We start from the raw sequence: 14,695 nt of genomic DNA, 5'->3' as shown, positions 1-14,695 counted from the left end.
GGCTTTAATAAATAGTTGCCCCTTTTTCGAAATGACAATCCCACGTGTAGCACTCGAGAATCTGGACAAAAGACAGACCACCGAACAAAAGTTGCAGTTGCTCGCTGTGTTTATATAATACACAGTTTATCAGTGGTTTTCAGTGGGAAAGGTCGCGTCTGATGGAACTCATCGTCCCAGCCTATATACGTCCCACTGCTGGGCACAGGCCTCCTCTCAGAACAAGAGGGCTTGGGCCATAGTTCCCACGCGGGCCCAGTGCGGATTGGGAACTTCGCACGCACCATTGAATCGCTTCGCGGGTTCGTGCAGGTTTCCTCACGATGTTTTCCTTCACCGCAAAGCACGTGGTAAATTTCAAATGTAATTCCGCACATGAATTTGAAAACTCAGAGGTGCGAGCCGCGGTTTGAACCCACGACCCTCTGCTTGAGAGGCGATAGGTCAAACCACTAGGCCACCACGGCTTACAGCGGATTTGGCTGATGGAACTCACAATGCTGCAGTTTATGATGATGTCCTCCATGTCGTGTCCGACAAAGGCGAACCTTTAGGCTTGTTTATTATGTGCCCGAATATGGCTGGCAAAGCCAAACTTAGTCTTAAAGGTCCTATTACAGGGCGCGCAATGTAATATGTAGGTATCGTATTGTATTATATTGTACAATGCATCAATATTATAAATGCGATAGTTTGTAAGCCTGCTACTTTATTTGTTTGTTTGTTACCTCTTCACGTCATAACCGCTAAACTGATTTAAATTAAATTCGGCATACAGGTACTTTGAGTATCGAAAAAGGATATAGCATAGTTTTTATCCCTGAAATAGTTCCCGCGGGATAGTGATAAACAAATTGAATTTTCTGTGCGGACGGAGTCGCGGGCCACAGCTAATGTTAGAGAAATAAAATAATAAGTACCTAGTTAATTTGTAAAAATGTCGTAAATAGTATTTACTCTTAAAAAAAAGTTAAAGATGTTATTGACGTCTTAGACTTAACGAGGAAGTAATGTGAAAATGTTAATAAGTACAAGAGATTTCTTCGTTAGTTTTTATTGTTGCAACTCGTTATGTTTTCAAGGTAGAATCGTCCTAACACGTATATAACATGAACGTGGAAGTAAGACCAGTTTTACTATGACCAGATTCACAATCAAAGTAGGACCTTAAAAATGATTAACAATATTAACAGAAAAAACACTAACAAGAAAACAAACATGGAAATCGAAATCACGTGTTTAATTATCATACTTAACAGTTTACTATCAAATTGTTTATTTATACCAAAACCTTTGCCAGAAGATGCAAGATTGAACTTTACCGGACTGGGATTCAAATATGGACATAAAGTTGAAGAACATAGTGTTGTTAGTGAGGATGGATACATATTAACAGTGTTCAGGATACCTGGAAAAAAGAAAACACCGGTGATGCTAACGCACGGGATCGCTGATTCATCAGACACTTTCATCATTAGAGGAAAACGGTCACTTGCAATCTCATTGGCTGATGCGGGCTACGACGTTTGGGCAACTAACACAAGAGGCAACCGCTACGCTCGCCGACACGTCAAAATGGACCCCGACAAAGACCCATCATTCTGGGATTACAGTTTTCATGAAAACGGATACTACGATACCGCTGCAACGATTGACTATATACTACAAACTACAGGGGAAAAGAAGCTGCAAGGTATTGCACATTCTCAAGGAACGAGCAGTCATTTTGTGCTGTTGTCAATGAGGCCAGAATACAATGATAAATTAAAGCTTTTCGTAGCACTGGCACCAGTAGCGTATTTTAATAATATTGTTCCACCAGTGTCTTCATTAGCGCAGATTGGTCCTGATTTAAACCAACTATTGCTTAATTCGAAAATAGAAGAACTAGTTAGTGAAAAAGGTATCGAAAGAAAGTTGATAAAGTTGATCTGTAACCAAGGAGACATTAGTTATGATTTGTGTGTGTTATTATCAGGATTCTACGTTTCGGGATTTGATGCAAAACGTTTAGAACCAAGTTTTTTGCCCGTTATTTTAGGGCACTATCCTGCAGCTACTTCTAGGAAATCTCTCTTGCATTACGACCAAGTATACTTAAACAAAAGATTTGCACTTTTTGACTACGGTCCGATGCAGAATATGGAACGTTACGGATATATGGTACCACCGGATTATAACTTAAGACAAGTGACGGCGAAAATAGCATTGATTGTAGGTAATAACGATAATTTATCCAGAGCTCGTGATGCGGAATACTTACGGACTTTGCTGCCTAACATCGTCCAGTACCACGTGATGAAAGAGAAAGAATGGAATCACATCGATTTTATTTGGGGCAATGATATGCCAGAAACATTGTTTCCGTACATATTTCCGTTGCTGGAGAAATATAGTTGACAGAAATATAATTTTGCTTAAACTAAGTGTCATTGAATTTTATTGAATGAAACCTTGTGTTACGATCAAAATATTATATATTACTGTGAATAGTTTATTCGGGTTTAGTAAAATTAAGATAATTCAAAGTGATATTTTGTGATATGTCGATTTGGTTCGGCTCGGATGTAGGGAATGAAATAAATGTTTGATTAACATGAAGTAAGATTATTTTTGAAATTGTTTTTCAAAATTGAATCATCACCTTCTTGCTCGCTAATCCTGCCGTGAAGCAGTAGTGCTTGCACTGTTGTGTTGGCGTGGAGAGTAAGACAGCCGGTGAAATTACTGGCACTTGGGGTATACCATCTTAGGCCTCTAGGTTGGCAACGCATCTGCAATACCCCTGGTGTTGCAGATGTTTATGGGCGGTGGTGATCTCGTACCATCAGGAAACCCACTTGCTCGCTTGCCATCCATTCGATTTAAAAAAAAGAAATAGGAAAGTTTTGTGATAGGTTTTAGCATGCAAATCTTTCGGATGGTTATATTATATGAGAGGGAGCAGGGCTTAGGTATCTTGAAATGAATTATATAAGACAATTTTAGGCTAAAATCCCTATGTATTAATTTAAAAAAAACATTAATTTGTTTTTTTCAACTCAGTCTGTACCTAATGGAGCTAGAAGTAAAAAAAAAAGTTTTTATTGACATAACAAATCATCCGCAATTAACTTAGAGGAGAAAATACACAAAAAAATGTTTCAACAATTTTATATTTGACTTTGTCCGCGTATGTTTGCATGGTCTTTCATATCATGACACACAAAATCTTCTCCTTACAGTTTCCTAACGTCATTAAATCTTACTTTATGACGTTATATTTATGGCAACAATTTGCGTTGTTATACAGTTTAGTCTTTGGTCATTGTATACCTAGTTTTATCTTCATTTTATTATTACTTATCAAAACCTTTTGTTTCTACTGTTTTATTGTATAAATTCTGTTATCATTGCTTCTGATTGATCCTTATCACTGTGTATGTGTACAAATATCGTCGAAGCCGGAGTAACTCAAACTCAGGCCCCCAAGACACAGGTCTTTACCTAGTTTGGGGGTCAGAATATTTGACCATTCCTGCGACTTCTCTGTACAAACTTTCCATACTCATTGATCATTGTATTTTGCTTCAAGTTGATTGTACAATAAATCATTTTTTATTTATTTATTTATGATTGATGAAAAATTATGATTATTATGAACACAAATGAGTAGTAAAATAAAACAATAGGAATAAGAATTTTATGAGAGTCAATATGGACCCCGTCTGAAGACCATGCGATATGCAGGGAAAGTTTTAAATATTGTAGATGTAATTTTAGTGAAAAAACTTTATTTCGACTTTAAAAACAAATTTATTTTTGAATAATCGGCTGTCTGAACCGTGAAGCAAACCCGCCAAATGGCAAAAAAAACACTCGTAATTTTACGACACCGATCAAAAGGCTCAATCTGAATACTTCGCTATCGTATTCCGTTAGACACTGCTGACTAAGATGACAAGACACTCGCAGATATAATGTCTAAAATTAAAAAACAACCCGTAAATACAATCACTTACGTAATACGAAATATAAGTGAAATCATATTTAGAGGAGGATTCGTTGCAAAAAATATGGAAAAGATTCGTATAAAATTAAGGCGCGAGTCGAGATTCAAGCGGTAACCTATTGCCATTATATTATCTGCCCGGGATGCATGCTGGTCGAATATACCTAAACTGCGGAGTGATACCCATGGTTTGACTTACCTAATTGCTTGTTTATTAACCTAAATTCACGTAAAGCTTGCTTGTTAACTGTATTTCTCTAGTATCGGAAATATGTAAGGGAACAAAGTTTCTGGCATGTCGTTGCCATAAATAAAATCAAAGTGACTCCATTCTTTCTCTTTCATGAGATGATGCTCGATAACGTTAGGAAGCAAAGTCCGCAAGTACTCCACATCGCGCGGTCTTGATAAATTATCACTATTCCCAAAAAACATTGCTATTTTCGCCGTCACCTTTCTTAAATCATATTCAGGAGGTACTACAAATCCGTATCTCTTCATATTCTCCTCTGGACCATAGTCGTAATTCATGAATCGTTTGTTTAAAATCAATTGATTATGATGTATCAAATCTTTTCTGGAAAACACAGCAGGAAAATGCGAAAAAAGTGTAGGAAGAAAACTTGATTCCAAACGCTTGGGATCAAATCCAGATGCAGGTAATACGCCTAGAGTTACACAGAATAAGTCACTTATGGCTTCTTGTGTGCAAACAATTTCTATGATACTTCGTTCAAAGCTTTTGATATCCAGTATTCTGTTAACATTTGAGGGAATTAACTGATTGAGGATAGGACCAATCTCACCTATGATTGACACTGGCGGAATCAAATTATGTAAGTATGCTATGGGTGCCAGGGCTATGAAAACTTTCAATTTGTTGTTATATTCAGGCTTAGAAGACAGCAGTACAAAGTGGTTCGTAGTTCCTTGAGAAAATCCGATGCTCTGCAGACTTTTTTCCCCAGTAGCTTGAAGTATGTAGTCAATCATGGCAGGGAGGTCGTAGTATCCTCTGTCGTGAAAACTGAAGTTCCAATATGAAGGGTCTGTATCGGGGTTCAGTTTCACATGCCGGCGACTGTAATAGTTGCCTCTTCCGTTGCCTGCCCACACGTCGTAGCCTTCGTTAGCTAATGAGATTGCCAAAGATTTATTTCCTCTTATGATATAACAATCTGAAGTATCTCCTGTACCATGCATCAAGAACACAGGTGTTTTTTTCTTTCCGGGCATGCGGAATACTGTGAGTATGTATCCATCCTCAGTAACGACAGTGTGTTCTTCAACTTTGTGTCCATATTTAACGCCGAGTTGACTGTAATTTAATGTTGCATCTTCAGGTAGCTGTGCTGGTGTCAATAATGAACTTGTCAATGCAGTGTTTACTAAAATCACTAGAAACGTAACTTTGATTCTCATGTTATTTCTTTTTAATATATTTTTTTTTTTTTTTGTAATAGGTAGCACTTCACACGTAGACGTAAACGCTTTGAAACTGGTTTTATCCAAGTTCCCTATTTATACATATTTTGAGCTGCTTTTGAACTAACTTACCGCGCATATAGTTGACCCTGCCTTGAGCACTAAATGTCACCCTGACAAATATGCTTCACTAGAGCTTATGCACGGCTTTTCACGCGTTAACTATTAGACCCGATGGGTTGAATTGGAATTCCGAGATTTAACTTCATTTAGTCCATAGGTAATCCTTAAAACTACATCGTGCTCTTCATCTACGATTATTCGTAGCGGTTAAATTTATTGTTAAGAATTTATCCTGTTGGAATATTTGAGTCAAAAGTGACTTACGTGAGTGACTTACAAACATCCAGTTATCTTCATACCAAATCTGTTCAGTCATTTTAGTGCAAAAGAATAACAAATAAATAAAATATCACGGGACAATTCACACCAATTATATAGATAGATACATACTTAAATACATATTAAACACCCAAGACCCGAGAACAAACATTCGTATTTTTCATACAAATATCTGCCCCGACACGGGAATCGAACCCGGGACCTCAAGCTTCGTAGTCAGGTTCTCTAACCACTAGGCCATCTGGTCGTCCAAAACAAACGCACACACACTAACATTCACAAACTTTCACATCTATAATAATGACTAGGCTTAATAAAATCCCACTATAATGTAAATGTAATATAATGATAGCCTTAAAAACTAAAAGAAACCGGCTTTAATACTAGTTGCCTAACCGCTTCATCATCATGTTGCAAATTGCTTATCTTCAGTCTAAATACCATCCTTAATCAATACTGGATACCATCTTTAATCAAAATATAACCTTAGACTATTCTCATCATTATCATCATCATCATATTTAGCCGTAGGACGTCCCCTGTTGAACATTGGTCGCCCCCATAAACCTCCAGTTGCTTCGGTTGGACGGCCTGCACCTACCGTGAACCCGGCAAGCGCAGCGAAGGACGTCCTCGCGTGTCTGGAATAACACATAAACCACTTTTATCTCCAATATTTAGCAATAATATTTTCCAATATTTATTTAGAACGCAATGTAGTTTTTAACCAACTTCAAGAAAGGAGGAGGTACTATTGTTCCAATGTTTGTATTTTTTTTATAATGTATGATCACCGATTACTCAGTCAATTGTAGACCAATTTTCAAAATTCTTTTTTTATTCGAAGAGTACTCTTTTGAGGTGGTTTAATTGTCACCAAGTTAAGATCTGATGTTGGAATCCTAGGGTAATTGAGGGCAAACCTCAAAATTTATTTATTTATTTATTTATTGCACATATATTTATTTACACAGCATTACAGTTATTACTAATACACTGTGTAACTACATTAAACATATACAAATTTAATATAAAACATAAATAAAAACATCAGGTAGGAACACTGGTTAGCCTGTCATCCATCATCTCACAAAACGTCAGGCACTGACGACACACGGTAGCCCAACGCCCCGCAAATAATTCACGGTCCGGCATCGCCGCCAGGAGCGCATTGATCATCGCCAGCGCGCGCGGTCGCATTTATAGGCACACCTACGTCGATTTTGGCATTTTTAGCATTAAAATAAGCATTTACATTCAGAAAGTACTTACTTATCATTTGGTGAACTGGACCTGATGAAGAAGACCGTAGATGAAGATAACCATTGGAACTTGTCAAGGCTAAGTAATGCTCGCTCGTCTATAAACGATCATGATTAATATACCTAGATAAGCGTCTAAGAAGTTTTAAGTTAATGATTCTTTCGAACTGATCTGATGCTGAAGCCGGAAGGTAGGCAACGGAACTCTGTTATAAAACAACGTAACTAAGCCATGTTAGGGCTTAATGTGACACTTCAACGTGAAAAATAAAGAAATTTTTTAACAAAAAAATAATACCGACTCCAAAAAAATTAAAAAATAACAAAAAATGGAACCGACTTTTTCGGTTTTACTTTTTGTTAAAAAATTTCTTTATCTAATCTCGAAATCTCTAAAATCTAATTCTACCACCGGATCTAATGTTTAACGCATGCAAAGCAGTGGGTAAGCGCTAGTAAAGAATATTTGCGAGTGTGACATTATTTATTCAAACTTCAAGGCAGGGTCGACTATATACACGTAAGTTAGTTCAAAAGCAGTTCAACATATACATAAATAGGAAACGTTAAATACAACCGGTTTCAATGCGTTTACATTCACGTGTGAAGTGCTACCTATAATGATAACAAAGCGAAATATATCTCAAAAATAAATTCGAAAGACAACATGAAAATCAAAATTACGTGGCTTGTAATTTTAGTAAACAGTGCATTAACAAGTTCATTATTTATACCAACACAGCTACCTGAAGATGCTACATTAAATTACACTCAACTCGGCGTTAAATATGGACACAAAGTTGAAGAACACACTGTCGTTACTGAGGATGGATACATACTCACACTGTTCCGCATGCCCGGTAAGAGAAAAACACCCGTGTTCTTGATGCATGGTTCAGGAGATTCTTCAGATGCTTATATGTTAAGAGGAAATAAATCTATGGCAATCTCATTAGCTAACGAAGGCTATGACGTGTGGGCAGGCAACGGAAGAGGGAACTATTACAGTCGTCGGCATGTCAAACTGGACCCTGATACAGACCCTTCATTCTGGGACTACAGTTTTCACGAAAGAGGATACTACGACCTCCCTGCCATAATTGACTATATACTTGAAGCTACTGGGGAAAAAAGTCTGCAAAGCATTGCACATTCTCAAGGAACTATGAACTTTTTCGTGCTGCTGTCTTCTAAACCTGAATACAACGACAAATTGAAAGTTTTCATAGCGATGGCGCCTATTGCATACTTACATAATTTGATTCCACCAGTATCAATCATAGGTGAGATTGGTCCTTTCATCAATCAGTTAATTCCTTCCAGTGTTCACAGGATACTGGATATCAAAGGTTTTGAACGAAGTGTCATAGAACTGGTTTGCACTCAAGAAGGCATAAGTGACTTATTCTGTGTAACTCTAGGCGTATTGCCTGCATCTGGTTTTGATCCCAAGCGTTTGGAATCAAGTTTTCTTCCTATACTTTTTTCGCATTATCCTGCTGCAATTTCTAGGAAAAATTTATTACATCATAATCAATTGATTTCAAACAAACGATTTATGCATTATGACTATGGTCCGAAGGAGAATATGAAAAGATACGGGTTTGCAGTACCTCCTGAATATAATTTAAGAAAAGTGACGGCGAAAATAGCGATATTTTTTGGGAATAATGATAATTTATCAAGACCGCGTGATGTGGAGTACTTGCGGACTTTGCTTCCTAACGTTGTCGAGTATCATCTCATGAAAGAGAAAGAATGGAGTCACATTGATTTTATTTATGGCAACGACATGCCAGAAACTTTATTCCCTTACATATTTCAGGTACTCGAGAAATATAGTTAGAAAATAAGGAAAAGGCAAAGAGTCACACGACATAAGATGGGTGTCACTGCAGTTTAGGCACATTCGACAAGTTCGTTACCCGGGCAGACGTATAATGGCCGCTCGGATCTCGGCTCGCATGCTAGTCAATATTTACTAGACAATTATTAATTTTAGTACAAATAGGCAGACAAGGAAATACTGGCGTGTGATGCTTGGATCAAAAATTAGTACTAATTGTTGATCGAAGGTGTGATGACACATTTAAGTGACTCCCACACCTACTGCAGCGTTTCAGAAAGGCATAGATGTACTTATACAATTTTCAAAAAATCACTTTAAATTCAACTTTCAACAATCATTACTTTCTTCTTGAGCATTTGTAAGAACAATAGAATTGATGATCTAATGCGTTCCTCGTTTTGTAGTTCGATTAGATTATTTAGACAATGTAGATATGGACTAGACTGTAACATGCAGGTTGTTTAAGTACAGTGTGAAAAGTCGTTTAAAATACTAGAATTGTCTACATTGCTTTTTTAGGTGATTAGTGATGATGTGTGTTATTTTGTTGTGTTTTGTTATATTTTATTTTAATTATAATTCTTAAATATAAGTAAAGAAAAACATAATCGAAGTTAAATTTATTATTACGATAAACATAAAACGTTCCGCACTTTGCCCGCGTGGGATCTACGGCTCAAGCCCTCTAATTCTGTGAGGATGCCTGTGCCCAGCAGTGGGACGTATATAAGCGTGGATGATGATGATCACATGAGACGAAGTTAAATCACACTATAAAAACAATGATAACAAGTTACATACATTACAATATTATGACTCTTTATTGTACACCACAAATAGTAAGCGATACAGAAAACAGGTACACAGAGAGAAAATTACAAGCAAAACAATAGGCAGTCTTATCGCTACAATATTACAAAACTGAACTGGTTTTAGTGTCACTGTGTCCGTACGAGTATGTTGCAAGCATTGCACTTCAAAACAGCAGGTTCCTATCTGCTTTTAGTGCATAGTCTAATCTGGGGTATGGAAAAATGTATTCCATCAATTACATACTTACAGCCTTATTCATAAAAAGTTAGAGCCTCCTTGAAGGCTCCTTGAAGGCCCGATGCTAAAAAACATGATTCATAAACGTCTGTTAGCGCTAATCAGTCGATCAAGGCTCTGCTAAAGTTAGAGGACCGTAGACCCTCCTTTATCTCCCTGCTAAGTCACAAAATGGCCGCCACAAGTTTGAATAGCTTACTTTGACAAGAGCAAAAAACCATACCGAAGATATTTATAGTGAAGGCAGGGCTACGCAAAGATTAAAAAAAAAAACTGGAAAATTTATTTTCAGGAATTTGTATTTAAAAATCCTCTAAATTAGCAACAATAAATTAACAATAAATATGAAAAAAATTTAGGATGATTAACATAATTATGGCTTTTTGCACAACATAAACATGCGAATCGGAAATGGCGGGAAAACAAACATCTCGCTTTTTATTTTTTTTCCTGCTAATTTGCTGTCACTGCTGTCAATTTTTTTTTTAAATTATCGATTAGGCCATTTTTTGTCTTTGATTTGTCAAGGTGGCCAACATAACGCGTCTTATCCGTCTATCAGCAGCTCAACAACTAGCAGACTGCTAGCAAGTGTTTATGAATCATACTTCTTGACAACCGTCTATTAAGCTTAATCAGTCTGCTAAGTAACAGACCGATCAAACCTCAATTAAGGTTTTTTTATGAATAAGGCTGTTACTATTTAGCCTGGATTGGTGACCCACTGTTGAGCAATAGCCTCCTCCAAAGCCCTCCGTTCCTCCCGATCCAAACCAGTCTGAGGCTAGCCATCAAGAAATACGTCCAGGTTATCCAGCAAAAGCTGTAGAAAGCTGTGATTACACTAGCAAACCATTATAAAAAAATATTTTAGAGAAGATGCCACATTTTTTGTTATAAGTTATAAATGATAATTTCCGTTGACCAGGTGGACGCGTCACAATTTAAATCTGTATAAGTACCTATATGTTAAGAATATAGAAAGATCAAGTTTAATTGGAAATCACATTCACTTGATCGCTTGCCATCCAGTCGAACAAAAAAAAACAGTAGTGAATTCAAACGTGATAATATCGAATCTCTTTAACAATAACGCATATTTATGTAGAAGAAATATGGAAATAAAACTCAGTTATCATAGTGAACATTGCTCAAACGAGCCCTTTGTTTGTTCAAACACAGCTATCAGAAGACGCAAAGTAAAATTTTACTGAACTCAGAGTTAAATATGGACACAAAGTTGATGATTACACTGTTGTTACTGAGGATGGATACATACTCACAGCGTTTTGTGCACCTGGCAAGATAAAAACACCTGTGTTCTTAATGCATGGTTCTGGCGACAGTTCGGACGTGTATATCTTAAGAGGAAATAGATCCTGGGCAATTTTATTAGCTAACGAAGGCTACGACGTGTGGGCAGGCAATGGAAGAGGGAACCATTACAGTCGTCGGCATGTCAAACTGAACCCGGATACAGACCCTTTATTCTGGGACTTCAGTTTTCACGACAGAGGATACTACGACCTCCCTGCCATGATTGACTATATACTGAAAGTTACCGGAGAATAAAATACAAAGTATTGGAATATCTCCTGGAACTATGAACCATTTTGTACTGCTCTCTACTAGGCCAGAATACAACGATAAATTAAAAGTTTTTATAGCGCTTGCACCTGTTGCATACTTACATAACTTGAAACCACCGGTGTCAATTGTAGCTGAGATTGGTCCCACTATCAGTCAGTTAATTCCATCAAATGTTAACAGAATACTGGATGTCAAAAGCTTTGAAATAAGTATTATAGAGCTTTTTTGCATAAAAGGAACTATTAGAGCTACGTTTTGTGTGTAACTTTAAGCACATTCCCTGTTACAGGATCAGATCGTAAGCGTCTAAAACCAAGTTTAATTTCAACAGTATTCTCGCATTTTTCAGCAGCGATTTCCACGAAAGATATGGTACATCATAATCGGTATAATTGGTTTTAAGTAAACGATTTTTACATTATGATTATGGTCCAGAGGAGAATATGAAGAGGTACGGGTTTACAGTACCTCCTGAATATAATTTAAGAAAAGTGACTGCAAAAATAGCATTGTTTTTCGGGAATAATGATAATTTATCTAGGCCACGAGATATGAAGTACTTACAAACGTTGCTATCTAACATTGTCGAGTATCACCTCATGAAACAGAAAGAATGGAACCATATTGATTTCCTGTATGGCAATGACAAGCCATAGACATTGTTTCCGTACATATTTCCAATACTTGAGAAATACAATTAATAAGCAAGGTATTCAATAAATGTAATAAAACCAAGAATTAGGCCATAGTCAAATCGTGATTTGTTTGGAAAATATAATTTACTTATGTTGTAATTGTACATATTGTACAAATTTAGTGCTGCAACATGGCCAAAAAAAGATAAATTGATCGGTTAAATTGTAAAGAATAAATAATTTTATTACTCAAGCAATGACAGTCATTCTGCTGAATTTTCTTTTTTGATAGAAAGTATTTTTATTCTACGGTACAATTTTAGAGTAGCGATTTTAATGACAAGTACAGCAAACAAGTAGTCTATCACAAAACATGCAGAATATGTCGTCCAGTTGCGGAAATGCCGCAATCATCATTAAAAATTAATAAAAAGTGAAATAAATATTTAATTATGTCATAGGTTTTTACGATACTATGTATCTATTTATTTATCATAATAAAATAAAATATATTATTATTGATGACTTGAAGTATAATAATCGGTATCAAATCGTGAGAACAGAGAAAGACTAGTTTTATGGAAGTTTCCATGTTTTGCTAACGCAGAATTAGTTCTCAAGGTGGACGCGTCATAGTCAGAACTATAAAAGATATATATTTAGAACATAGAAATATATAGCTTTAATCAAATCAGATTCACATTCATAGTTATACCTTTGAAGGTGATATGTCGAATTATTTTATCAATAAAATACACATAAAAAAACATGACCACTAAAATCACTTGTGCATACCTAACAATAATAGTGAACACTGTACTATCAAATCCTTCGTTAATGCCAGTTTCTATACCACAACCTGAAGATGCAACTTTAAATTTCACCGGACTGGGACAGAAATACGGACATGAAGTTGAGGAGCACAGTGTTGTTACTGAAGATGGATACATACTCACAGTGTTTCGCATACCTAGTAAAAGAAAAACTCCTGTTATGCTAATGCATGGTACAAGTGATTCATCAGACTCTTATATAATAAGAGGAAACAGATCACTAGCAATTTATCTGGCAAATGAAGGCTACGATGTTTGGGCAGTCAATGGAAGAGGGAATCACTACAGCCGGCGACACGTCAAACTGGATCCTGATACAGACCCCGAATTCTGGGATTTCACATTTCACGAGAGAGGTTACTACGACCTCGCTGCAACAATTGACTATATACTTAAAATCACGGGGGAAAACGGTGTCCACAGTATTGGACATTCTCAAGGAACAACGAATAATTTAGTACTTTTATCTTCAAGGCCTGAGTATAACGAAAAAGTTAAACTTTTTACAGCATTGGCGCCTATAGCTTTTTTAGATCATTTAGTGCCTCCAATATCTTTAATAGCACCGCACGGCCCAGCTTTAAATGATTTAATATCACTACTCCCCTTAAAGCTAGATGAAATAGGAGGATCCTGGGAGAGAAATATTTATAAGGTGCTTTGCAATCAAGGAATTATGAGTTACTTTTTGTGTGTATTGATAGGACTGTTTCCCGGCAATGGATATGATACAAAACGTTTGGAACCGAGCTTTCTTCCGATAATCATAGGGCACGCACCAGCTGGAGATTCAAAAAAAGGTATATTGCATCATAATCAAGCAATTATAAGCAAACGATTTGCGTATTACGACTATGGCCCTGAGAAGAATATGAAACTTTATGGCGATGTTACGCCTCCGGATTACAATCTTAAACAAATAACAGCAAAAGTCGCGTTGATTGTTGGTAAAAATGATAACCTTTCAAGGGTGCAAGATGTAGAGCACCTACGGCAGCTACTGCCTAACGTTGTGGAGTACCACCTGATGAAACAGAAAAAATGGAACCATTTGGACTTTGTCTGGAGCAATGATATGCCAGAGACGTTATTTCCTGTCATATTTCCATTACTAGCAAAATACAGCTGACGAGCGTAGGCTACAGAATTTATCAAACAGTCAAATGGAAATAGAACTAATTTAAACTTATGGACCAACAAAAGGAAAAATTATATTACCTAATAGGATAAAGTGAAACATGTGACGTGCTAAGTTGACATATTATGTGAAGGCATAATAATATGTATTTAAAATAGATTATGGTGAATTATATGGTCATTAACTTTCAACGTGTTTCAAGTTTTAAAACTGTTTACAGTGATAGACAATTGAAGTAAAATATCCTTTGCTTAATTTTTATAAAATAATTTCTATTGTTTTATTTACATTTGCATTTACTTGATGATTTAAAATTAATTTATTGATTAATTGATTAAAACTTTATTTTCAACATAACACAAATTTAAACAGATACAAACAAAACAAATTAATCTAAAACGAGTTTGTTTTAAAGAAAGCAAATGTTTTGTGGTACCAAAATAAGTCGCACGAGAATAAATAAATAAATATAAAAAGTACATAAACTCTTATTCGACAATACAATACAATACAATACAAT

The 14,695-nt window shown here is 36.2% G+C and overlaps 4 protein-coding genes and 1 pseudogene across 4 annotated transcripts; 4 read left to right on the top strand and 1 right to left on the bottom strand.

Moving 5' to 3' along the window:
• The first annotated feature begins 1,086 nt into the window (after positions 1 to 1,086).
• Positions 1,087 to 3,604, top strand: LOC141439685 (lipase 1-like). Its single transcript, XM_074104032.1, has one exon. It carries the CDS (start codon positions 1,174 to 1,176, stop codon positions 2,398 to 2,400), a length of 1,227 nt encoding a protein of 408 aa, XP_073960133.1. The 5' UTR covers positions 1,087 to 1,173; the 3' UTR covers positions 2,401 to 3,604.
• On the bottom strand, positions 3,139 to 5,477 carry LOC141439686 (lipase 1-like). Its single transcript, XM_074104033.1, has one exon. The coding sequence runs from the start codon at positions 5,411 to 5,413 to the stop codon at positions 4,235 to 4,237; it is 1,179 nt and encodes a 392-aa protein (XP_073960134.1). The 5' UTR covers positions 5,414 to 5,477; the 3' UTR covers positions 3,139 to 4,234.
• A 2,145-nt stretch (positions 5,478 to 7,622) lies between these two features.
• LOC141439561 (lipase 1-like) lies at positions 7,623 to 11,288 on the top strand. Its single transcript, XM_074103850.1, has one exon. It carries the CDS (start codon positions 7,748 to 7,750, stop codon positions 8,924 to 8,926), a length of 1,179 nt encoding a protein of 392 aa, XP_073959951.1. The 5' UTR covers positions 7,623 to 7,747; the 3' UTR covers positions 8,927 to 11,288.
• On the top strand, positions 9,161 to 12,744 carry LOC141439962 (lipase 1-like; annotated as a pseudogene).
• A 132-nt stretch (positions 12,745 to 12,876) lies between these two features.
• On the top strand, positions 12,877 to 14,444 carry LOC141439560 (lipase 1-like). The gene has a single exon (XM_074103849.1). It carries the CDS (start codon positions 12,973 to 12,975, stop codon positions 14,164 to 14,166), a length of 1,194 nt encoding a protein of 397 aa, XP_073959950.1. The 5' UTR covers positions 12,877 to 12,972; the 3' UTR covers positions 14,167 to 14,444.
• The last annotated feature ends 251 nt before the right edge of the window (positions 14,445 to 14,695 follow it).

Source organism: Choristoneura fumiferana, chromosome 21 (genome assembly GCF_025370935.1).
Source record: "Choristoneura fumiferana chromosome 21, NRCan_CFum_1, whole genome shotgun sequence".
In the NCBI taxonomy this organism is placed as follows: domain Eukaryota; kingdom Metazoa; phylum Arthropoda; class Insecta; order Lepidoptera; family Tortricidae; genus Choristoneura; species Choristoneura fumiferana.
This window is presented reverse-complemented; position numbering and strand designations above follow the sequence as displayed.